The following is a 26,606-nucleotide window of genomic DNA, read 5'->3' as shown; positions in this document are numbered from 1 at the left end:
TTGGCTGCTTTGTAATGTAAGTAATGCATGAGGTAAATGTGATGCTGCAGTTTGATTTATGCATGTGTGGGTTTAAAAATGGTATGATGTACGAGACATACGGCATGTGTGACAGTAAACACTTTTACTGCTGAGTCACTGGCAGGAGGACATGTGTATTTTATTTGTGTGAATGAGTGCAGAGTTATATTGAGGCAGACAGACAGCTGAGTCATGTAACCTTGAATTTTAATTCAATTTTCCATCCAGCTGTCAAATGTACCTCCATTTTACTTTTTACTCATTCATCTCAACTATCTGCTAAATCCCTTGTTGTTTTGAATCTGAAAAATGTGTTTCTGTGATGGTTTTTTTTTTTATTGTTGTTCTGCCAATTCAAAAGTATTCATATGAATTACAAGTATCTTTTTCTCTCTTTTGTCTTTCCTCCCCTCCTCTCTTCCTCTGCCCTTCACATTTTTTTCTTCCCCTCTTCAGGACCAGTTTGAGAATCTGGACAAACACACTCAGTGGGGGATCGATTTTCTGGAGCGCTACGCGAAGTTTGTGAAGGAGAGACTGGACATTGAGCAGAACTACGCCAAGCAGCTACGGTACATGCACACATACACACACAAAACGGCAACAAATACACCTCAGCAGGTATACTAACATTCAATGGAAGGTCCTTTGATACAAGGGTGAAATTGACATTTTCTTGCATGACACAGCTGCATAGTAGACATTATTGAATTGTGCTACATCGTGCTTTATTTAAATGATGCCTGTCATTTTTTTTATATGTTTTGACCAGGACAGACCACGTATGTTGGGATCTGACTACACCAATATTTGTGTCTTTTTGAGATGTGTCAGATCAGGCAGTCATAGTCACAAATAAAGATAAAGAGACACATTAAACTGCTGACCAATCATAACTTTACTGTGTTCATTGACTTGTGTGCCTTTGTGTGATTGAGACAGACTTTACTGTTCCTCATGACAGCACCAACGGCAGATATTAACATATGTAAACAAGGTTTTATGAATGGAAGTGAACCTCAAACCATTCAGTGACACACAGTGAAGGAGGACTCTTTCCCACTTGCCAGAAAAGAAGAGTGTGTCAATACATAACATACGAGTACATGTGTGTGTAGAGGGGGATGTCTCACCTACAGGTCTGATGAATTTGGTATAATCTGTGATTGACAAAATGGTTACAGGCTTGCTCAAATGAACACAAAAAAACAAAAAAAAAACCCACAGTTTCTTGTGCATGTAAGAAGGCGTTGTGCTGTTATCAGTCAACGTCACAAGCACCTCATAGAGTCAGTCAAAAAAAGGGGAGACAAGGCAAAAAAAAAAATCAGACATGCTAGTTTTGGTGTAACCAAAGCTGCATTTGGGATGTTGTGAAGCATCCCAAATGCAGCTTGGGTTGCCTTCCATGACATAATACAAGTTACAAAACAAGCCCAGTGCTTATTTTTGCTCCAGGTTGGGTCTTTATTAGGCTGGTATCTAAATGGTGTTCTATCAACAAGTTACTCATGGAATTAACGTTAACTAGCAATAGTTGATAAGACCTGCTGGCGATAAGGGTATTTCAGCCAATACCAATGTTTTAAAAAAAAAAAAAAAAAAGAAGTTCAGATTGGCCTCAATACCGATCCTCAGGATTTGCTTGGAACATCCCTACGAAAATGTTGAAATAAAGGCAAAGTGTCTAGTAATGTATTTGTTTATTGTTAGTTGCAATGCTTGTTAAAAGTACTCAACAAGCACAAATCTAGAAATCATTACAAACCAATAGAGTCCCAGTGGTGACTGATGTGTGATATCAAAGAGGGGAAATCCCTTCAGAATACACACACACACACACACATCTCAACTATCAACTACACCTACACACACACAAAGCTGCAGGTCTGAAGAATGATCAAAGATACAACGCTGTGTCTTTGTGTTACAGTGTGCATGTTTTTATGTTATATGTGGGTCAGACCATAAATCAGGCCGAAGGGCTCCTGCTTTTGTCATTTATAACAAGAGAACTGACACTCACAGACACACGCACACACACGCACATTTTCACACACATACATTCTTCTGCTCTCTAGTTAAATCATTAACTTCGCTGCAGTCGGTATTGTCAGGGCCTGAGGGAATAGACAGGCGTAGGCTTTGATGTTTAAAGCTTTGATTTATCTTTAATAATATACTGAGATTTTCTCTCTTTCTATGTGTGTGTGTGTGGGTGGGTGTATGGGTGTGTGCACCTGTCTGACTGCCTTCCTCTTCTGTCTGTTCACCTTTCTCTACCATGCTTACAATATCAGACAGTATTTTTAACCTCTACGTCTGCTTCTCTCTTTCGCATTAGGAACCTGGTAAAGAAATACTGTCCAAAACGCTCCAAGGATGAGGAGCCGAGGTGAGTGGAGTCAATGGATTTGTTCTATTTCTCCTGAGTCATTCTGCTTTTCTTTACTCCTCGGACGTTTGCAGACTGTAAAGGCAGAAAAGGCTTGCTAGACACTGTTTTTTTCCGTCTAGAGCTGGAAATAATGGTTGACACTGGGGTTTTTTGATGTGGTTTCACAAACTCTGTCTGTCTGCAAATTTACCAATTTAAGAGTTTAATTGGTCTTATGACAAAAGGGCACTGAGGAAGTGTTTTAGGCAACTCAGGAAACACTTTATTTTAATAGCACATTTCAGACACCACAATAACTCCAGGCCATTTGCTTTAACTAATATTCTATACAACAGGACAGCAGACATATAAATAAAGTAAGACCAAATATCTAATGTGGCAGGTCCACTCTCCTGCCATTAACCTCACTGACGCAGATGTGTCATGGTGATATTGACACCCACTTTTTGACCGACCAAAAAAAGTACACTATTATAGTGAAGCGCTCGGTATAATAAAAGCTTCACTTCAGTTATTCTTTATCTGCATCATCTGCAAAATACTTAAGTTCAAATGCCTTTTTAACTTGATATGATACAGTTCTCCTGCAAATCCTCTGAAAATGTTGAAATGAAAACAGTGTGACTGATTGTTTGTTTTTAGAAAGGAGTCGGCAGCTTGGAAAAATAATAGTTTCATTGTGTCATCATAGAAATAAGAAACCATAATGTTTTTAGCAATGTAGAAACATCTTTTTTGGGATTGCTAAACTTTTTAAACAAATTACAAATTTTTTGGAGGAACATAAAATGGAAGAGTTGCACTTTATTCAGTCATATTTTAAAAAAAATATCACATTATAGACCACACATAGTTTGTTCAGAAATTACACTTTAGATATTTGTTTGTCATTCAGCCTCTCGTCTTTTTTGGTCTCTTGAAAATAAAATCTGGCAGCAGACCAGAGAGGAAGCATGTTGTGTGCAGTGTTAAACACTTTTCATCTGTGTCTATTGTGCAGGTTCACATCATGTCTGTCGTTCTACTCCATACTGAATGAACTCAATGACTATGCTGGTCAGAGGGAGGTGGTGGCGGAGGACATGGCTCACAAGGTGTATGGAGAGCTGATGAGGTACAGCCAAGACCTCAAAGCTGAGAGGAAGCATGTGAGTACACCAGACTCTCTGCATGTTATTGAATAAAAAGTTTTATTTTCATCGTTTTCAGTGTATCTATTGGTAATTAATACAACGTTCCCCAGAAAACCTGTTGCTTCCTGTCATAAAACGGATGTAGCTGTCTTCCCTCTGTATCCTCTGTGCCTAATATGCATTTATTTTCTGTTTGGCTTCACTCGAGGATGAATATGTTGGATGTGATGTTAACCATCTGTCTTTTACTTCATCCACCATCTGCTGATGCTATAAACTGAAAATCTGAGATCCACATGCTTTAGAAGAAAAGCGCCTTCCTATTGTTTTATTCTAAAAAACATCAAATATCTAATTAAATTTCACTTGATAAAAGGCACAAAATATGTGCTGTTGTTCCCAGTTATGGTCTTTTTGTTTATGTTTGTCATACTGATGTCTTTAAATTATAATAGTAGTATAATTTTTTTTATTTATTTATTTCTAATGACAAACGACTTCATATACAACATTTTGGAAAATATTATAAGAGTTCCACAGGCAACCATCTACATGCAGATGCTAAAATTAAAGGTTGCTGGTTTGATGCCTGGCAGTGATGGGTGGTGTGCTATTCAGAGGGGCGCTGAGCCTTGCTTGTAAAGGCATGAAGAAACAAATCCCATTTAATAGTTGTATAATAACGCCATCTCAGTGTCAGTGTCTCAAATCTCTGTGTAAAAAATAAAATAAAAGCAATCATCCAACAAAAAAAAAAAAAAAATCAAAAATTGGCAAATTGCTGCATACCACAAATATTAGATCACAGAGGGAAGGTACTCCTCTCCCTCAACCCCGGCAACAAAATTAAAAAAAGAATAATTTTTTAGGCAAAAAAAAAAATTCTTGACCTTGTAGATAGGAGTTTGTCATTTTACAGGAGCCTTTAACCACATCACATGGTCTTTATGAGCAGATGGTGTTTGCTCAGTTGTTATGGAGATGAACTCTTTACATGCGAGGTCAGTAGCTGTTATGATTTCATTAAGTCCATAGCACTTCCCCTCAGTGTTGGTGTAAAGGTTTGGTATAAAACCACATTCTTGACCCAGTCAAGGTCCACTTACCAGCCTTTTCCTGACGTTTAACCACGTCACATGGTCGTCATCAGCTCATAACAACAGATCCATCTCCATGACAATGGAGCAAACTCCATCCACTGATTTAAAACCTTTAGAGGGACCTTGAGTTTAGATTGTTTGGTCAAATGATATATATTTTTTCAAACATTTGATATGAAATGTGTCGTCTTTTAACTACTTGCTAAATGCAGACCTTTCTCTTCGGCTGGCTTCTGTAATAAGTAGCTGGTTTGCAGTGTAATTCAATCTCAGTTTGTTATTTTACTGCTTTAGTCACTTGACTCTTGTAAATCTGTGGCTGTGGCCTCAGCATTTTTCCTTCCATTGAATTGTTATTGTGTATGTGGCACAAATTGTTTCAGTCCTATCATTTGTGTATATGCATATGAATGTTTTTTTTTATATATATTTACATGTATTTTCCTGTGTTTCTGTGTAAATGTCTCTCGTTTCTATGTGTATCTTTGTGTGTATGTGTTTGTGTGGGTGTGGAAATGAGCAGCATCTACAGGAGGGCAGGAAGGCCCAGCAGTATTTGGATCATTGCTGGAAACAGATGGACAATGTAAGTGAGGAGGGAGGGAGGGAAAAGGAGGAGGGTTGGAGGGGAAAGTGAAAAGTGTTTAGTGGAAATATTCTCTGTAAGGGACAGACAGCTGCACTCATTTCATACTTGTTTGCACGAGGAATGCAAGAAATGCTAACAAAGGTAACTGCAGGACAAATGGGGATCCACTTCTCGCCCCAATTCCACACATACCATTATTTAGTGAAGACACAAATATGGCATTTCTTGTACTTGCATTTGTGTTTTTATATTAGAAATGAGTGTTATAGGCTCTGTCCAAATTAATGTAAAATTTGAAGTTAAAACGTTTGTTTCTGACTGTGAAAAGACAGCAGTGTCCTTTTCTTCTCCCTGGCAATCTTCCCGGTCTACAGGGACCAAGGACAGGGGCCAGGACCAGGAAACACACACACACACACACACACACACACACACACACACACACACACACACACCCCAGTGTAGGCCAGCTCCTCCCAAGTCAAAGCAAGGCCCATGTGCCACATTTGGCCCATGACAACCTTCTTTTTGGCTCCCAAATGGCTCCAGAGAGAGATTCCATTTGTTCACTTCTGAGGTCATTTAATTGCGTTTGCTGAGTTATTTTATAACAATCTGCTCATTACAAGACCTCTAATTAACCACCACAGTTCCATAAGAGGTAAAAAGCAAATTGCTGTTTGTTAAATTTATGCATAATACATGTCCGGTCACATTTTCTGGCCTGTAGCCCATTAGTTGAGTTGCTTTACTGCGGCACATCTGATTGAGAGTGTTTCAGTGTGTGGTCTGCATGACTTTAATAGTGACTACCTAGTGACTGGACTGTAATGTCTCAGCTATTCACTGTGTTTCCTTCTCTACTAATGTAACCCAGATGGGCTGGCAGGAAGTAAACTATCTCTCTCTCTCTCTGATTCATCTCCCTCTTTGGCTCTTTTACCTCCCATTCACATATTTTTTTAGTTTTATTCTCTCAGAACTCTTTGAATATGACAAAATAAAGAGATGATACATTGCGATGAAGAGGTTATTCTGTATAATCTTTATCTTTCTTTATTCTTTTAACATTGAAACTTCCTTCCTTTTTGTTTATTTATTTATTCTTTTTAGAGTAAAAGGAAGTTTGAGAGAGAGTGTAAGGAAGCAGAGAAATCCCAGGTGACCTACGACCGGTTAGATAATGACATCAATGCCACCAAATCAGAAGTGGAGAAGGTAGGAAGCGCCCACCTGCAACACAGCTGCTGTAAATGTGGTGTTCATCTCTAAGTCTGTGTGATAAATTGTCCTCAGCTTCTCTCTCTCTTTTTTTTTTTTAATGATTTAATCATTAAAAATATTGGCATGTTGACTCAGTGTGCAGTATGAGCCATAGCTACATTTTTTGACATGAAATCCATGTTGAAAGTTTTATAATTCACTAACAAAATAATTACAGTACCTTCGTCTCACTATCCTCATACCTAGTATTTTGGTTTACTTAAAGTTAGTAGTGTGTAATTGGTGCCTATGAAATTACACTGTTGCTCTTCTATTTCCCACACACTTACTATATAATTAGACCTGGTGAATAAAGTTAAATGTTGAGGGAAAATAAACAGTAAAGTCACAAAATCCAGCCCAGTAAGCCTTGTTTTTAGATGAGCCACTGTGCATATAACAATTTTTTAGCAAACACATTTTTAACTGAATAACTGTGGAGCTATGGAAATAAGAGGAAGTGTATTCGAGATGTTTACCCCCAATGTTCATATTCATACAGGTTGTTCAATACATCCTGTAATCTCCCTAACGGCTACCATGTAAAATGTTCTTAATTTTTTTTTACAGACTTTGTTGTGTGGTCAGAGTAGACAGAGATGTAGTTGTTGTGAATCTAATGTTTGTACTGATCTAATTGTTCAGGCCAAAGCCCAGTTCTACCTGCGGACTCACATGGCTGATGAGAGTAAGAACGAGTATGCTGCTCAGCTCCAGAACTTCAACGCAGAGCAGTGGAAACATTTCAACAACGCCATACCACACATCTTCAAGGTAGACCAAACATGGTAGTCTGTAGCCTCATATTAATGCTTCACATGAGTTTACTTTGTATTACAGTCTTAACTCAGGTTATCTGTAGGTCTTGAAAAATTTGAAAAGCAAAAAAGCAATAAATATTTTTTGTAGTCTGCCAGTAGACAGTAATGTTACTTATAGAATGTTGTTTAATCTGATTTTCCCCAGTTCTGTTGTTGCAGACCTCTGACCTTTTTATATAAAATTCATATATGGACCTTAAATAAATCCCTTTGTTTTTTTTGTTTTTTAAATGGGTTAATCTTTCCTTCCGTTGTTCAATTTTCTGCTGCTTATCCAGGCCCAGGTTGCATTTGACTATTAATTATGATATTGTTAAGAATTATTGTTATATACAGTTTTGGAACACTGAAAATGTGATATACATATCAAGAAATGAATATACTAAATTTTCCCTGCTGGTTTTCACTGATGTCTATGGTGGGTATGATTGTGGAACAGGTATTAAATTGAATTCTACATAGTAACAGTCTTGAAAAGTCTGTAGTTGTTCAGTTTGGTTAAAGAGGTTTTTTTTTTTTTTTTTTTAATTTGTTCAATTATTTCTGGCTTATAATGAAATTTTTGCAAATAACAATTGAATTCAATGAACAAAACTGAGTAAATGATCAACAATATGTGATGCCATTCTTTTTCTTACACAACAGGAATAATAATAATAAAAATACTACCTATTAAATAGGCTTAGAATTTTTGCTCAGAAGCTAAAAAATAAAAGTGATGGTTTGTTTCTTAACCTTTGATACATGTTGTCTCAGATATCTAAACAGCACCAGTAGCACTGAAGCTTTTATAATAATTAACTTCACACCAACAGACTGGTGGTTATGTATTTTGGCATTGCTCAATTAAACCAGTATCATGTTTAGAGAAAGTGTAGCATCCTGTGCAAATGTTAAACGTAGTGGCATCAGAGATGTGGCATCAGCGCTCTCCAGGGAAGGGATCTGATCACTCTGACAAGTGGTTTAACCACCTAGAGGCGTGTAAAAGTGTCTGTTGTTTAATCCTTTTCCTCTGCTGTCTGTTTCAGAATCTGCAGGACATGGACGAGCGTCGGACGGTGAAGCTCGGCGAGACGTACCGGAGCTTTGCTGAGGCGGAGCGCAGAGTCATTCCCATCATCTCCAAATGTCTAGAAGGAATGGTTTCTGCTGCCAAAGCTGTCGACGAGCGAAGGGTATGTGGCAGAGTCGGGGAAGGAGTGAAGGAGAAAGAAAAATGTTCTGATGAAATAAGCTGATACTAAACGTAGGGGAGGGATGGAGAGAAGGAAGAGAAGACAGCTGGGTGTTGATAGGTCAACCTTTTTTCATTTTTCTTTTTTATCTCCCACCCCTCGTTCGGCCCTCTGTCCCTTCTTCCCAGGACTCATCCATTGTCGTGGAATCATTTAAGTCCGGCTTTGATCCTCCGGGCGACTTCCCCTTCGAGGACTTCAGTCAGAACCTGAGCAGAACGGGTTCAGACGGGACCATCAGCAACACACCCAAAGCAGACAGAGATGGGGCCCCGGCACCACGGTCCGACCCAAAACACCCTATGAGCAGAACCAAGAACAAGCTTTGGCTGTTTGGGAAGAAACCAAAGGTACAAAGAGTTAATGATGCTCGTTGTAGTTTCAAATCAATGTTGCATGTTCCTCTAATGCAGCAACATTCATTATGCATATAGTGTAGTATATTTATATTTAAACATAGTATATATTACTTCTCTTAATGACAAAATACTGACAAAAATGTGATTATAGTTGTGATGTGATCAGTTGTCAGTGTGAATCAACTTATTACATGAGTTTTCTCAAATCAAATATTGATTTCCTTCAAAATAATGACAACTGTTTATTTAAAAAAAAAAACTAAACTCACTTAAACTAGTGAAACAAGTGGGATTTCCTTAACTTGTACATATTTATTTACTTAATTCACCCATATTTTCATACAACCACACTTATGAAAGAACATATGAAGGTAACCTATTCATAAACATACATAGACTGCTTGTAATAAGTCATTTGCAGTTATATCTACACATTATTTCATACGCCCTGATGTTGTTTATTAGTATACATAATATGTTAAAATAAATATGGCCAATAATGAATAATATCTGGTTGGAAATCCTTATAAGAGCTCTACATACTGCAATGCAGATGTAACAGTCAGAGAAAGTGCCTTTGACCTTTTATTCTTTAAACAAGGACTGACATGAACATTAGTTCATTTCCCCAGTAAAATAAGCTGTTAAAGTTAAAAAAGCACCAGTGTGCACTTCCTCATAGACTTATTATAGTTAGTGCTACAGCTACATTAGGTAATAAATCCCCACCCTGCAGCTGAGCATCATACAACTTTATTAGTCACATCCTTTTCTTTTCCATCCCTGCCCTCTGCAGTTGATTTTCTCCCACAAGGAAAACAACGTTACCAAAGTTTCAAATACTATTAATGTTATTTCCCTCTAGACTTTCACTTTCTCCACGCTCCGTGTGTTTTATCACCAGGTCTCGAGTTAAAGGTTTTTGTCACCTTTCCATTGTTTGTAATAGCACAACACTCTTTCATATCTTTCCTCTGATACACTCTTTGGACCTTGCCCCTCTCCTTACAGACCATGTTGGGTAATCATTACCTATCTGCTGTTGGTTTATGTTGGTGGCGTCAGCTGCCTCACTGTATCAGAAACCCGTGCAATGGTTAGGGTGTGTGTTTGTGTATATGGGATAGTTTAATTGTTTAACACACTGTGACCTACATTTCTAGAGCTGTGGAAGTTGAAATCTCATGATCTTAGACCTTATGTCTTAGTTCTCCATTACATTAAATATCTATAGCAAAATAAGCAATAATAAAAGCAAGAAAATCAGCAGGTTTATTAAGAGTTTAACATTCAAAATTTCCCATATACCTGTGGTATACTGTGGTATAGGCTGATGAAAAGGTTTTTTTCACTATAATTGTGGTTTAAGTGATGTGACGTGAATTAGAGACAAACCAGCTGACTTCCTGTTGGCTCCCTGCGCAGATGAATGGCATAAAATAATGTGCTAAGAATTTTCACATTTTATTGGACCAAATGTATCAAATTTTTTCAGGCCATCTGTGATGCTCAGAAAAATTTACAAGACTGACTTTAGTCACTATGCTGCTCCTTGGGGGCTTGGGATCAACAGTAAAACAGCTTGAATGAGTCACTTGGGAAATCATCAAGGTGCTCTCACTTAATGAGGGAAAATCATACAAGTCTTACAGCCATTTTATATTCAAGCAAGTCATCTGGCATCGTGGCTTAAGACATGCAAAAAAATCTGCCTACGGTATAGAATAATAACAGCTGTCAGGGTGAATGAAATTATTTCCTGAATTCATTCTTGATTTGAGCATCATCACTGATAGCTGTGAAGTGGTCTGTCATGTTGCTATTTTAAATATTGACAACTGTTTCAGAAAGAAACCCTGAAACAAGTGAAACTTGACGGGAAATGAGCAGGATTCTTTACTCTGGTGGCAAAATTATTCATAAAAGAGAGAATATGAGATTAGATTGGTAAAATAGATCATTTATTTGCTTTTTGCATTTTGTAAGAAATTAGCAGTTAAAAAAGAAAAAGAAAATGAAATGTAATGAAACTTTCCACGTGTTTTTCTATATTCTAGGCACTTTCACTTGCTATAGGTGACCATGACTGACTTTCTCCCCCAGAGCTAAAAAACACCTTTAAAAGAGAAAAACTTTTCATAACGCAACACAAATCCAAAGTATTTGTCGTCCTGACCTCTGACTTTGTCGTCTCTTCCTCCTCCCCCACCAGTCCCCTTCCTCCTCTCCTCCTCCACCTCCTTCCTCCTCCTCCCGTACCCGGCCCAGCTCCCACCTATTCCCTCCACCTCGGTTCAGTTCTGACCTTGTGAGCCACTATCTCTCTGAGATAAAGACTACAGTACCCAGAATCCCCCAGAATTTGAGGGTCCTGAGGAGAGGGGTGAGACAGGAAGTAGAATTGCAGTGTGTTTGATTGAGACAGGTTGATGTGATTTTGTTTTTTTTACTTTTTCTACACAGTGTCTGCAGGTCATGAAATAGTATCTGAATTTCATCTAAGATCAATGCATTAAATGACCATAAATATTATATTTTCAGTATTTTTTTTCTATTTTACACTCAAGTTTTATGTTTTAAAGGTGTAGTTGTTCTTACGAAGCTATTATTCTGGGGACAGGCCAGATTCCTGCTCTCATTGGTCTGATTTGATATATTTTCAAAGTTTTACTTGATGAAACTTGCAGACACTGTTAAAATGTTTCTCTTGCTCATTCCTTCTTTTTTCTGTTATTTTCTTTCTTGGTTTGTCTCTTTTTCACCTTCTCTCCTATTTCTTTTGTTTTTGTGATTTTTTTTTTTTCTCTCCTTTAATTTATAAGACAGATCTTTGCTCCAATCATAAGATGGAGGATCCTTGGTGATTCATGGTGTGTCGTGTGTGTGTGTGAGGGATTTGGAGGGTTTTCTGCATCATGGTTGCTGTGTTGTGTGGGGAAAATGGGCTGAAAATGTGTTACCAACATCAGGTGTATTGCCCTGATGTTGTTCTGAGTTTGCAGTGATGTGTGTGTGTGTGTGTGTGTGTGTGTGTGTGTGTGTGGGTGTGTGTGTGAGCCGCGGTGGCTCTGCTAACAGTGTCAGTATGCTGTGAAGCAGAGCTTTCTGCTTTCAGACAGTTCGACACAAACTTGTAAATAACACCCGGCCTCAGCGTCAAGCCAACGCTCTAGCTGGCTTCTTCTCCCATCAGTTGTATCAGAAACCATCTGTGATTGGCTGGTTTTCAACCAACTGCTGGTTTGATTACAGTCAGAGGAAACCAGGGAATTTGATGAAGTGTGTTGGAAGTCAATTAAAGGTGCCCTGTAGAGATTTCTTGTAAACAAACATGACATGGATGCACTTGTTTGCATGTTGCTGACATCGACTGTCAATAAGCAGAATAGTATGAACCCAGCAGCAGTGTTATTTGTGCACATGTGTTCTTGCATGATGCAAGAAATGGGATCAAGTTGTAAAATCATTGCTCTAGTATTCAGAAACTCCACAGGGCACCTTTAGAAATTGGCATTTAAAAGGAACATACAGGGATTCATTTTTTGCATTAGTTCATGTACATTTAATGACAAGTAACTGTCATTTAGTTAAACTTGCACCATTGAACTTATTATTAATATACATAACCTGTTGGAGAATATCCAGACTAGCCTCCTGGTGTACAATAAATTACTTTAGATTTTTACCTTTTTAGGGTCACACTGAGAACACGTATTGATCTCATTGGTTTTCATGCTGACCAACTGACTTGCGGGTCGACTGACAAGTCTTTGACTGGCTGACTGTTTGACATACTGACAACTAACCAGCATCCCATGTCGTTTGTCTCTTTTTACTGTAATGGCCAATGCATCAGTGGTCAATAAAGATGGTAAGTGAGTGAGTGTGTGTGTAAAGAGTAGTTATGAGAACACCCAGCAGTGTAGGCGCTCGTGCATGTAACGTCACCTTGTAGGACTTCCCATAGCATCCAATATATGAACCCAGTAGTGATAGATAACTATTTTTCCACTCACAGGTAGAACAGCTGCCCTGCTTTCTGTCCTATAATATTCACCTAACTACAGTTGTTTTACCCCCACCTATAGAGTTCCCCAGTTTTAGAGCCACAGGTTTGCCCAAGTGTTAAAGCATTGTTTTTGAAAATTGGGTGAATTTTTTTTTTTTTTGCTGCAAAATTCAAAGTTTTTAAAGCAACAAGGACAAATAAAAATTGGAAGCTTATGAAAATTTTAAATAATGTTTGGATCCCTCCTGGACAAACAAGGACAGACAATATCAAGTCCAAGTTACATATTGAAAATGTGTTTATTCCCACGTCTTGAAATTGGCAAAACAATCTCACGACAACTGCTGTTATGTTAAAATGTTTAGAAAAAATGGGAATTTGAACATCTACAGTACTTTGCAAAAGTTCTAGGCACTAAAAGTAACGTGAGGATGCTGTTAAACATAATGCCATGAATAGTTTTGGGCTGTGTTGGGCAAGGCCGTACGCTACAGGACTCTTTGTTCTTCTTGTTGCTGAAGATGGCTCTTAATAAGTGTGGCTGTTTGTTTTGGGTCATGCTGCAGAGTCAGGTGTGTGATGGATACAAATCTAAACAGGTAAAGTGCCTAGAACGTTTGCACAGTACTGTACATTTCCATGACAACAGGGCAAATTTAATCTGCTGAGGACGATCATGTGATATGATTGAAAGTTCCAGAAGAGCCACTGATGGACCTTGTGGTGAGATCAGTGAAGGTGAAGAATTGATGCGTTCATACATCTCAAGACATGTTAGGGTTGAAAGTCAGTCAGTTTTAATATGACATTTATTCTTGGCCACTGAGTAACTTTGAGTCACTATTCCTTCATTTTAAGATTGAGTACAATAACACTTATTTTCAAATGTCATTCTATGGAAAGTGCATTCACAAATGGAGGCACAAACCAGACAAAACTACAGCATCCAGGCTCTGCAAACCCAATTGAAACAAGTCTAGGGTGTCATTACCGTTTTAACAGATATCTCCACACCTCAAAGAAACATATACAGAAATCTAAATTCCGTCTGTTGTATTTTCCCTGGATCATCCTCTAACATCACTGACTTCATCCTGAGTTGGTTTGAAGTGACACAAAGTGAGTTCAGTGTAAGGAGGAGTTATTGTTGACGACGGTTTCTCCTCACCAGGCCCCATCTTTGGAGGATTTTAGTCACTTACCTCCTGAGCAGAGGAGGAAGCGGCTGCAGCAGAGGATCGACGAACTCAGCAAAGAGCTCCAGAAAGAGATGGATCAGAGGTAGGATGTTTATCAATCATTCCTTACCCAGAGTAACAGGATGTCATTTTGTTTAAATTTTAAATTTAGTTGCTTTGGCCATAACTCATCAGCCTCTGATCACAACACTAACTGCTGGCAGAGATGTCCACCAAGAAAATAAGCAATGTAAAGCTTTGATTCAGCAGAGTTGACTGTCACTGAAGAAACAGAACAATCATGAAAAAACCTGGTTTTAGTCAATACTGTGGCAGGAAAGGCACCATGAAGAAACTGCAGCACAGGGTGGTTATGTTGTTCTTCACTTTTGCGGCCTATGAACTGTTTGTTATCATTTGTCCACTCCGTCAACTCCATTGCATGTTTGTGTGTTTCTGTCAGAGATGCCCTGAACAAGATGAAGGATGTGTATGAGAAAAATCCACAGATGGGAGACCCCAGCAGCCTGCAGCCTAAAATATCAGAGACCATCTGTAACATGGAGAAACTGCGCTCGGAAATCCACAAAAATGAGGTAAAGGGGAGAGAGAGGACAGTTTTTTAGTTTTTGTTTTTCCTGAGGAGTGTTATTTCAGTTATTTCAGTTCTTGATGTATTCAGCTTCTCGCTTGTTGTGCTGGTGATAGCACCACCTCCTGGTCAAATACGTATGTAAAAAGACATTCATTGTGAATTTTAGTTCTGTCAATTAAAATGTATACTTAATATATAATATATATATTGTATATATACATGTAATATTAGTAGAAGTCTCATCTCCTTTTTCTCTGTTGACAGACTTGGTTGTCTGAGGTGGAGGGAAAGCAGAGCTCCAGAGGAGACAGAAGACACAGCGCTGACAACCACCATCACACTCCTCAAGGCAGAGAAAGGTAAAAATATTTCCAAACAAACCCTGTTACACACAGACAGTACAGGATACATACTCTGATAGAAAGAAAAACAGTTGTAACTATATAACATTATGTATCAATGGGGAACCTCTGAGGGAGCTTCAATAATCTCATCACAGAATAATCAACATGATTAAGATATGAAAGGAACATTTTTAGCTTTGTCTTAAAATTGATCAGAGTCGGGGCTTGTCTAGCATCATCTGGGAGGTTATTCCAGGTTTGTGCTGCATGATAACAAAACGCAGCTTTACCATGTTTTGTTCTGACCCTTGGGACGGTCAGTAGGCCAGCCCCAGATGTCCTAAGGGTCCTAGAAGGTTCATATGTCACGAGCATGTCAGAGATATATTTGGGTGCTGAGCCGCAGAGTGATTTATACACAAGCAGCAAGATTTTGAAATCAATTCTCTGAGTGACAGATAGCCAGTGTAAGGATTTTGGAACTGGAGTAATGTGGTCACATTTCCAGTTCCAGTTTTGTAGTATATAATTATTTTGTTAATTACATTCAGTATAACCGTTGTTAAGTAGTTACATCCACATTCAGTTTACCACAAGTGAAATTATGCAGAAGAATGTGAGCTCGTTTTTTTATTTTATTTGCGGGTTGATCTAATTCAGAGTCCTTTTGTCCTTTTGACCTTTCGACGGTGGTTCATCCCATAATATTCCTGCAGACATTCGGTTTTCTTCATGGGAATTATTGTTGAGTCTTACTTTTGTTATTGTATATAACCGAGGAGCAGTGCCATATTTCAGTCCTGCAAACACAAAGCTCACTCCTGCTGCCTGTTTCCCATCAGTCCTGAGGGAAGTTACACAGACGACACCAGTCAGGAGCATCAAACGCCTCACCACCGCTCCAGTCCTCCACAGCCCGGACACCCGAACCCCGACCCTCACGAGTTTGACGATGAATTTGATGACGACGACCCGCTGCCTGTCATCGGACACTGCAAAGCGTTATATTCCTTTGACGGTAAGAACAAACGGCAGAGAACGTCAGGGATCTCCCAGCAGCCTCTGCCTTGAAGGACTCAGAGGATCATTTGTGTGTGTAAAAACAAAAATAGCTTTTTAAAGATACAAGTTATTTTTGCTGTGACAGAAAATCATCTCATCTTGTCTTCAGCCATAGTTTCTAATGAAAACAGTTGAGCCGTGACAGAATCAGACAAACTGTTGCATTTTGGTTTTCTAAGCTAACTAGCCAGGTGGCTAACTTGGCATAGAAACAAATGTTAATGATAGCATGTTGCTACTTACTATAGCTACTAGCCACCAAGTGTTACCAACTGTGAAACATTAGATGTGTGTTACAACAACATGGTGATGGTTGCCTGTAAATGCAGTGTTTGTTTTGACCAGCTGTTTAGATTAGAGGGTATAAAGACGAGTATGATTACATAATCCAAGAGTTTCTACCAAGTATAAATAATAATGAATGATATAAATGATTCAGCGCACCAACATCAAAGCAATATCCACAAATGGGCAGCTGTGGCTCAGGAGTTCAAGCTGATTGTCCTTTAATAGCGAGAGTGGTGGTTTGATCCCCAGCTCCAAGTGTCCAAGAGAGTCAACCCCAAATTGCTCCATACAATCAGACCAGTTTCTGGCATGGTAGCTCACTACCTTTGTTGCATAAATGCAGTCTATTAATCAAATATCTGCCGTAAACTGACTGTGCGTGACTGTGTCTTCAATCTCACTGTGGTATGATCGACTTCTAGGTCAGAACGAGGGGACACTGGTGATGGCAGAAGATGAGGTAATGGTCATTTTTAAACTCAACATTTGCAGTTTAAAGTCCCTGTGTATTGGATTTGGATATTTCTAACTTCTATTGTAATTATTGCAGACAGGAGACAAGATCCTCAACAAATCTAACCAGGCCACACACGATTGATTACATTATTACTTAATTTATCAGTGGACTTGTCTAATTTTTCTACAAATAAAAACTTACATGCTGTAATCATAAAAATTCTAAATGAATGTGAATGTGTTTTAGCTTTGCTGTTGTTAATAAGTTTTGATATTAAACTGACTGAACTATGTTTAGAACTGATGTAATTTAAGTGATGAAAATTCACACTGTTAATAGTTTTAGATTTTGGGAAGTACACTTGTTCCCTTCCTTTCTGAGAGTTAAGAAGATAAGATTGATACCACCTGGCTCTGTGTATGTGGTTAGCGTACAGATATAACAGTGATATCAATCTTCTCATCTAACCCTCAGTAAGAAAGCCCAAAATGTCAGACTCTTTTGATTTCATTGTCATTTAACAACCAGGCTCATTGAAATAAAAAGAAAAACTCCTCTCTCTCTGCTTGCAGGTGTTGTACATCATCGAGCAGGATAAAGGCGATGGCTGGACGAGGGCGAGGAAGCAGAGCGGCGAGGAGGGCTACGTCCCCACCTCCTATGTAGAAATCACCCTGGAGAAAAACAGCAAAGGTGCCGTCACCTACATCTGAAGCTACACTGTCTTCTGTCCTCTTCCTCCATTCCTCTGTCATTCTCTCCATCTCTGCTTTCTGTTCCTCGACGTAACACCACGAAGGAAAAAGACGGCGTCTGATCACCTGCATGGACGTTCATCCGTTTCCCTTCTCTGATTTCCCTCCCATCTCTTTATCCGTCAGTCTGTTTTATTAATCATTCGTCCTCATCCTCCTCTCATGTCTGTGGGACTGTTTCGGAGGTGAGTGTCTGGGCACAAAGACAAATAGGAAAAAAACCTATTTGATGATGTTTGTGTGATGTTTATATTGTATTTGAGGAATTTCTCTGTTTGTGTGAAAGATGTCTCCACTGCTGTTTTGAGCCCACGTCAAGGCTACACCACATCTTGTCGATCAAAGCGTTTTAAGATTGTTTTATGTAATATATTAGAAACATTTTATTTTTATTCCTTTAATTATTGTCGGTTTCCTTTTTAAAACACCTTGATTTTAAGATCTTTGGATTCATGTGTTGACATAATTTCAAGTGAAAGATATTTTGATTTCATCTGTTTTTATTTGTCTTATTGCAGTGTGTGTGTGTGTGTGTGTGTTTGTGTTTGTGTGTGTGTGTGTGTGTGTGTGCGAGTGTGTGTGCGCACGTGTGTATACATGCACTTTTTTTTGTGTTATCTGTGCCATCACACTAAAGGTGGAATTACACTTACTGAGGTGTGTCTGGTGTCTGAATGAAACAGTTAAAGGATAAAAATTCCTCAATGCAGTTTTCTCCAAATGTGGAGAGAGAGTTTTCACATTGGACTTGTTACAACTGATTTTAGTCATTTGATATTGTGTGTCCTCTCACAGCACAGCTGAAAATTTTAAGGATACGGCTGGAGTTATTCTGCATTTTCTTGCCTTCAACAAATCTCATGAAAACACCAAAACCAACAATGTGTTTCTTTGTTTCTCAGAGCTTTCCTCCCCCACCGCTTGACCCTGAAGACATAAATCTTAAAACATAAATCCTAAAAATAGGTCACAATATAGTTTTTTTTTTTTTTTTTTGTTTTTTTTTTTAAGTGACATAATTTCTTAAAATAGCTGGTGACTTTAGTTTTTAGAAAACATAACAAAAACTGTAGTAAATAGTGCTTTTGTTGGGGATTGTTTTCAGCTGCAGTCAATACACATTTGATACTCTACTGCAGTAAAGGGCAACGTTTTTGGCTTGTGACCTGTAAATAAACTCCCAGTTTGCTTGTATCGTCTTCCCAACCAGGTTTAGATGAAACTCCGCCCACTCCAGTATGGGTTCGGTCATTGTGGGCGTGGTTTCATCTAAACTGGGATGGGAAAATGATGGATGCTCTCAGGTTGGAAACCAGTGCTCTAGTGAGTACATACAGCAGCAGGATGGGTTATGTAGGATTAAGTCAAATAAAACTACACTGCCCATAGTAATGAAGAAACATGACGAACAGTGCAACGGTGCAGCTAATTAATGTGTTTTTAAAAACGATTGCATTACAGGTACACCAGGCTTTAGATAAACAGGTAATACTTGTTGGTGGGATCAGTACATTGTTGGTTATGGTCTTTGCAAGACATTTGTTAACAATAAAAAATAAAAAAAATAAAAAAAAGAGAATATCATGAGCCTTACCCTTTAACAACAAACATGAGAAATCTCTACTATAAAATTACACCCAGCAGTTCAAAGCCTGGTTTGAAACGGCTGTAAAAATAAGGAAGTGACAACGTCCAGTATGAAAATGGCTTCAGTTCAGTTGATGGAAGAAATTTTACAGGATTATTTTCATAATTCTCACTGACAGATTATGTATTTTATGTTATCATGCAGGCATACCGATAGTTCTTGGTGAATGTTTGAGTCACTGATTAAAAACAGTTCTGATGGTTAGAGTTTCCATTGACTTCCCTTGTGATATAAATCTGTAGTGCAGCTGTTTCACAGTCACTGTGCCTGCTGAACATCATGTCATGTTTGAAGGCCAACACCTTACAGTACAAACAGGGGCGTAGCATCATGGCACCCGAATACTGAGTGACTATACAGAGCAACTGGCGGCAGGCACTACCGTTTATTGAATGGCTTCATCATGGTATCAGTTCTTTCACAATAAAAGCGGAGGCTGCCAGATGTACAAACACAGTAGCAGATCATGAACAGTCAAAACTGAAACTTCGGTTTGGGGTCGGTTCAGTTTCACTTCATTCACAACAAGCTGAACTTTTGCCACATTCAGACAGAAATCATTGTAATGGATATAATGGTTGCCCAGTTTAGCATTTATAAGCAGTTTATAAACATTTAATAAATGGTTTATAACACTATAATGGAATAGTAAGCAGATGTGTTTATAAATGTATTGTAAACATCTGTAACTCATCTTATGGATACCTGTAAGTGGAGGCTGCTGTGAAAATGGAATGAATGATATTAATATAATATTACACATAGCTTCAGGAGAATTTATAGTCAGTCAATAAACTCTTAAAGTATCCGTATATTTGCTTACAACTACATTATAGTATTTTTTTAAAATGTTAATATACTGCTAATAAATGATAAAAAAGTAAAGTGTTAGTAGACATGATTTCTTTAGCTACAGCAGTGTTTCTCAGTCTGTTATTTGGTCTGAAGCAGAGTGGACTATCTTGACAGCTGTTTGATGGATTTCAATGAAATGATAGTATGTTGGTACGAGGATTGTCATGGCAGCTCTGACTCCTAGTGACAGACAGAATCTGCAGGACACTTAAAATGTTTTGGGTTTTTTTCTTCCACTTTACACTTTGTGAATCAGTTAAGTAGAGAGTGAATAGTCCCCATTTTAGCAGATAGAAACCCTGAGGTCGTCTCTTTAAGACCTAAACACAGTAAACTGGCAGTCGGTGCCTATGAGCATTTTTATTCTGTGACCTCCTTAACTTCAATCATGTCTTCTTTTTTTTGTGGGTGCACCTTGTGTGTGTGTCTTGGTGTATGTGTTTTAGTAACTGGCTCTCTCCTCTATGTGATCGCAGGTTCCTGAGGGCTGCAGGGTGGCCAGGCGATTTGATTGGCTGGTGGAGGGCTCACGCTGATTGCTGATTATTGGTGGTGGGGGTGCCAGAGAAAGAGAGAGAGAGTGGGGGAAAGGGAGAGGTAGAGAGGGAAACAGAGGTGAAGTGGGCTGGGAGGCAGGTTTGCATGTCTGCATGCTCACATATCCATGATCAGCAAAGCATTTTGGGGAACTAGAGGAAGAAGGGAGTGTCATACTATACGTAGAGGAGATGATCCCAAAACCATAAACAGGCAGTAATATAATTAATATCTTAAAGTAGGATCCTAACTGGTACCCACAGGAGAAATCCCACTCCGAACTTTAGGTTTCTGTCTTAAAAGCAGCAGAACATGAAACTGAGAACACCTTTCAGAGCGGGAAGTGACAACTGCAACAACTTCAGCTAAACATACACTCAGTTTCCCTTTTATTTGGTACACCTAAGTTAAACAAATAAAACAGTCATGCAATAAGGCGTACCTTCATGACAGTTAGAATCAAACATAAACTTTTTGTGGAGAGATGTTGACTCAACTTTTAAGATCATTGCGAAGCTGCAGTTTGTTGTGCTGACAGGTGTTTCTAATATTTTGTCCACCCCATTTATATCAATGAGGGTAGGCTAAATAACAGAACACCGACAAAGGTAGAAAAACGGGAAGGACAGGATGTAATTCCCTCATTTGATGTCTTGCGCTTATCAAGTACCAATTTGGCAAAGAGCAGAATCTATCTGGTTGATTTATTTTGACATGTAAATTTTTTTTTTTTTTTCATGAAATAGACACGTACAATTTCAAAGAATACATCTGTGTTAAATGTGCGGAACTAAAAATCAAAGTAAAAGCAGTCAAATACACAACAGAACAAGCAGAACCAAATCTACTTAAAGCTACAGATAATCACAATTTACTCGCTGTCGTCCATTGTTCCTGAAATTGAAATATTTCTAGTTTTATTTGAATCTTGGTAATTTAATGTTGACTAAATATGTAACATCATTGAGACTGTCCAATGTATAATCCTCCATAATGATCGTACAGTTGAATCAGCACCTCTCTGACACATTTTCAACAAAAGCTGAACATTATAAACGTCATGAAGGAGGGTTTATTGCAGAGCTTTTGTATTAGTATTAGCAGTGTGTACCTAATAAACTGCCAACAGAGTGTATACTACATACTTTTTTTTTTTGCATCCAGCAACAACAAATACATTTCTTCCACATTCCCTCTTCTCTGCTGCTGCTGTGTTATGAAAATGACCACGAGCAGCAACCTGCACCTTCCCAGCCTGTAATGGCCTGAAGAGGTGGGCCTTCTCTGATGGCCACACCTCTGACACGGGGTTGTTTCAGAGCGAATCATAGGGGAAAAACCTGAGGATGTACTCTCTGTGGGTTCAAGCGTTCAGTGATTGTGCTCTTTAAGCCACATTCTGAGCAGTGATGTTACAGGAGGTGTTTCTACCTGTTTCTACCACTGATTGGGATGCAGCTAAAAATAAAACACGCACATGTGGTTGAAAGCTTCAGCTCATAGAGGGTAGTCCAGCAGCAGCCTTTCCTCTCTGATTTGATGTGGATTTATCCTTTTAATGACGATCGGTAGCAACCTCATTGATTCACTGTCTGCTTTGTGCTTTAATGGGATAGCTTGCCTTTTAATAAGTTAGAGTAAGTCTTTTCTCTGTAGGTGCTGGCTGAAGTGTTGGGAGGTTGAAATCTCTCTAAGTGGCTCCAATTGAAGTTTATTTTGTCTTGTCAAATGAACGGGCGCCACCATCCATGAAACAGCATTCTGACAAGAGTTTCTAATCACAAGGTCAGCTTATCTGGTGGAGATGATGGTGATGACATGATATCCCAGCAACTCTGTCCACCGAGGAAGGTCATTAATGTGGCTGAAAGCTTCAGAAACACCAAGCAAGTTGACCTTGTGATGAGACCTCTGTCAAAATTTCAAGCTCATGAGCGAACCTGTCGTCTGACGTCTTCAAACTGTTGGTTTGCTTTTTAGTGAGGATTTCTAAATTCTCACTGGCCAGAAATTATTAGTAAAATTTCTTCCACTTGCCATATTTCCTAAACCAGTCTCCCCGACACATAAACTCCCCCCATACTTTTAGTCCAGCTCCTGGTGAGAGAAAACCAGTTCATTTTAAAATTCAGAACATCAGGGTTTAGTAACTTTCAGGCTCAGGTATGCTTACAGTATTTGCTGCCACTAACATTATCAGTGCTGCGCTGCTCCAACTCACTCCTGTTGTTGTCGTCGTCGTCGTCGTCATCATCATTATTATGTGTTCTGTTGGTGATGTCTGCCTGCCTGAGCCACTCTGCTCCTCATGCCTGCCCTCACCCTCATACAGTCGCATGTTTTTAATGTGTCGTTATTGTCTCCCAAACATGATCAGGTGACTTTTACTGCAACTTTGTAAGTGTGTGTTCCGCTATCTTCGGCTGTATGCTTTATGTTGAATGCCATACCATCATGATTTTTCATGGACTTTCAGCATGAGTATGATTTATTTGTTTGTTTAATGTCTCCCAAACAGCAGCTGGGTAAAATCAGAGCTACTCATTAGGCAGATAGCAGGACTATCAGGTGAAAACAGGACCTCTCTTCCCCTGTCCTCCTTTCTTTTTCTTTTACTTTCCCCACCTTTCCTCTTCTCTCCCTTGGTTGTAATTCCGCCAGTCGACCAGCAGATGGCAGCCTTTCTTCAGCAAACCACCGCTCAGCTCGAGCTGGACTGGGCCTCTTTTATCAACATCAAACAAATAAGAGGAGCTCTGGTGCCGTTGCGGTCAGACTCTGCCTTAAAACTTCATGTTATATTACTGTGGAGGGGAGTCTTCCACAGATACATATCTGGATGTGTCTGCTCTTCAGCCTCAATATGTCTCCCATCAGCCACCTGGGCTCACCCCTCGCATCTGTGGAGGACTCAACTGCATCTCCATGAAAAGTTTTTTTTTTTCCCCCATTTAATCAGTCGTATTTGTGAATGTGACGACACACACGCATGTATCAACGTGTACGCACAGATATGGAAAGCCAAAAACGTCACAATTTTTTCGTGTTTTGCTTTCCGTACACATTTACATGTACATGTGTGTACACGTGTTACATGCGTGACGTTAGTTTTTACCATTGAATGATTTGTACATATTAACATCTCTTATGTCATGCTGAATGTGTTTCCATGGTGACTGTTTTTAGGTTTGTCTGATTGACACTCTTCATGATAGACAACAAGGTTTGAATTGAACCGATGCACTTTGCCCTTAAGTACTACAGCATTTGAATCTGATTAAATGAACAAGTGAATAAATGAATGAACGAATGACTGAAGGTCTGTGTTGTCTGCTGAGAGAGGTGTGATCTTTTTATGAATGACCACTGTGTAGCAGCGAGAAACAAAAACGGCTCTAGTAACTTTCTCTTCTCAAATGGTTTTTATACCCTTTTTTTGTAACACTTGCTGAGCAATGACCACAACTTCTTTTGCATGATTTTTCTAGATTCTTTGAATTCATTTCGTCTCTCTGGCGATTATTTTTTAACCACTTGCTGTATCTGGTCAACAGGCTAACAAAATGACACGTCTCACACTTTCTCTTGATGCTATTTAAGACAATAAATGCCACTAACAACACTCAGTCAAGGTAATCTGTGCAGCAAGTGGCCACGCCTTCACTGTAATCTGTGTTTCTTCGATGAAGCTGTGAAATGTACAGAATGATGCTGTAGATGTTGTTACTTGAACTTTTCCCTCCACACTACTCCACATTTCCTCCACTGTCTGGGACAAATTTGTAATGGACATTTAAAGGGGTGTTTCAGTGATTTTTAGTATTTCACCAAACAAAAAACGGTCAAAATAGAAGCAGCAGAGGCCGAGATGTCCTCTCTTTACACCCTAATATGGCTCAAACTCCAAAAATGTTGCATCCTTCATTTCACATAATGCTGCATAACAGTGTCTTTAATTACATCCTCCTTGCTTGGTAAATGCCCATGTCTTTTAAAGCTCCTTCAGAGCCACAGAAGGTATTATACAATGGTTTTCACTGGCTGAGTAGCACATAACCCTGATGAGTACACTGTATTTTCATGTGTAAAATTTGGTGGAGCACCCCTTTAAGAGTCCTTGTCCGCTGGTTTGGATTTAAGATGTTTGTGATGCAAAATGGCGCCTGATGATGATGATGTCTTGTAAACAAGTACAAAGATCCATCAATGCTTTTTGTTTCATGTATGTATCTGATGTCATGTAGGGCTCCAACTAACAATTATTTTCATTATTAATTAATCGATATATCATTGTCATTGTCTATACATCAGAAAAATTGTGAAAAATACCCGCTATAATTTTCCAGAGCCTGGGGTGACAATGTTCAGTTTACTTTCGTATATAACAAATACAAAAATATAAACATCACATCCTCACATGTAAGAAGCTGGAACCAGCAAACATTTGGCACCCTTGCCTATAAAACAACAAATGAAGTATTCAGTTATCGAAACGGGTGCTGATTAATTTCTTAATTTTCTGACAATCGACTAACTGATTAATCGACTGATCGTTGCAGCTCTCATGTCTGGTTTTCCAAACAGGGACAAGCTGATTCCCTGAAACTGAGCTGAAAGCACATGTTTGTTGGAAACTAAGATATAAAATGTGTGCAGTCAAGTGTTACATAAAAGATTTTCTATTTGTTCCAGTAGTAATGCGGTCATACTGTTAAATCTCATTGAAGCAATTAGGGCTGCAACTATTTATTTTTCATTATTGATTTATTTTGATCGATTAGTCAATGAAATAGCAAATAATGCCTATCGAAACTTTTAGGAGCCCAAGGGGATGTCTTCCAGTTGCTAGTTTTGTTCTATAAACAGTCAAAAACCCAAAGATGTTCAATTAACAGTGATATGAAGAGAGAGGAAAAACAGCGAATCATTGCGTTTGAGAAGCTGGAACAAGTGAATGTTTGGCAGCGATTAACTTATTATCAGAAAGTAGATAAACAGAAATTTTTTCAGTACTAAAACCATAACCCTGCTTATTATTGTAATTGTAAATCATCCTCTGATGGTGACGTGAGGATAAACAGGAGGATTTGCGTGAGTGAGTGTTTATGTTGCTTTTTACAGGGCATTTTTTAAACTCATAGTGTATCACGTAAATTCTTAAAGAGACAGTATGCTCTAAATTTGACATTTTCCTCTAAAGATTTCTTTAAGTTGGCCTGTTTGGAGTGTACTGCCCCTTTAATCAAAGCTGCATGAAGTCATTGGGGATACAGCAGCTTTGAAATGAACAAAATATACCAAAAGTCCTGTTAATTATTTTTACCGTTAATATACCTATAGAAACTGTGAGCTGCGTAGTATAATAGCCACTGTGCTGTAATCTTGAATATTATGCAAAAATACATAAAAACAAATCAGCTTTGAGATGCTAAATATGATCAAATTTGCAGTTAATTCATGTACAAACAGTTCTTTACTGAAACCCGCCAAGCGACTGTGAGCGCGCTGCTGTTCATCATCCAGCAAAAAACCAGACGTGTTCTTCTTTACATTCCTCCTCTTTTTAAACTCTGATCGTCACGTGTGTCCTGTGGAAACTTTGTACCCCTGACAACCATGAAGATATACTTTATATACCTTCTTGTTTTTCATCAGCATCAACACAAATATTCACAGTTAATAAAATCAGCAGCAGGTACAAGGTGCTTTAGCAGGATATTAACATGTCAAATCCATGTAAATCTGTGTGTTTTTACCATGTTGTATATGTTTTAATAACCAATGGCAGTACTTTTCAATATTGTTGTGCACATCTTTTTACTTTGAATGTTGTCAGACACTTTGTGAACAAAATGTTTTTTTTTTTCTTCTTCTTCTTCCAAGATATTGTTCTAATAAAATAAGCAGCAATGAAAAGTTGATTTGTTTCTGTGGCGTTTCGTCGATGAAATCACCT

At 38.6% G+C, this 26,606-nt stretch overlaps 1 protein-coding gene across 3 annotated transcripts in view; it reads left to right on the top strand.

Moving 5' to 3' along the window:
• fnbp1l (formin binding protein 1 like) overlaps positions 1 to 26,571 on the top strand; it is a 54,507-nt gene extending 27,936 nt beyond the window's left edge. Inside the window, exons 2-16 of one of the 3 annotated variants that reach the window (XR_002665018.1) lie at positions 478 to 593; positions 2,366 to 2,416; positions 3,420 to 3,567; positions 5,176 to 5,238; positions 6,355 to 6,459; positions 7,150 to 7,278; positions 8,357 to 8,503; positions 8,692 to 8,913; positions 14,103 to 14,212; positions 14,573 to 14,705; positions 14,969 to 15,063; positions 15,891 to 16,066; positions 16,821 to 16,858; positions 17,428 to 17,795; positions 20,590 to 26,571. Coding sequence is in view for 2 of the 3 variants with exons in the window: in XM_022741338.1 (XP_022597059.1) it covers positions 478 to 593; positions 2,366 to 2,416; positions 3,420 to 3,567; positions 5,176 to 5,238; positions 6,355 to 6,459; positions 7,150 to 7,278; positions 8,357 to 8,503; positions 8,692 to 8,913; positions 14,103 to 14,212; positions 14,573 to 14,705; positions 14,969 to 15,063; positions 15,891 to 16,066; positions 16,821 to 16,858; positions 17,428 to 17,568 (1,674 nt within the window). In the remaining variant the exon portion in view is untranslated. Of the gene's footprint in view, positions 1 to 477; positions 594 to 2,365; positions 2,417 to 3,419; positions 3,568 to 5,175; positions 5,239 to 6,354; positions 6,460 to 7,149; positions 7,279 to 8,356; positions 8,504 to 8,691; positions 8,914 to 14,102; positions 14,213 to 14,572; positions 14,706 to 14,968; positions 15,064 to 15,890; positions 16,067 to 16,820; positions 16,859 to 17,427; positions 18,028 to 20,589 lie in introns of those variants that run through there. The other 2 variants (XM_022742498.1, XM_022741338.1) reach the window with 2 other exon arrangements.
• Positions 26,572 to 26,606: the final 35 nt, after the last annotated feature.

Source organism: Seriola dumerili, unplaced genomic scaffold, assembly GCF_002260705.1.
Source record: "Seriola dumerili isolate Sdu_G_001 unplaced genomic scaffold, Sdu_1.0 BDQW01000002.1, whole genome shotgun sequence".
In the NCBI taxonomy this organism is placed as follows: Eukaryota; Metazoa; Chordata; class Actinopteri; order Carangiformes; family Carangidae; genus Seriola; species Seriola dumerili.
Note: the sequence above shows the minus strand (reverse complement) of the source record. Positions and strands in the feature narration are given on the sequence as shown.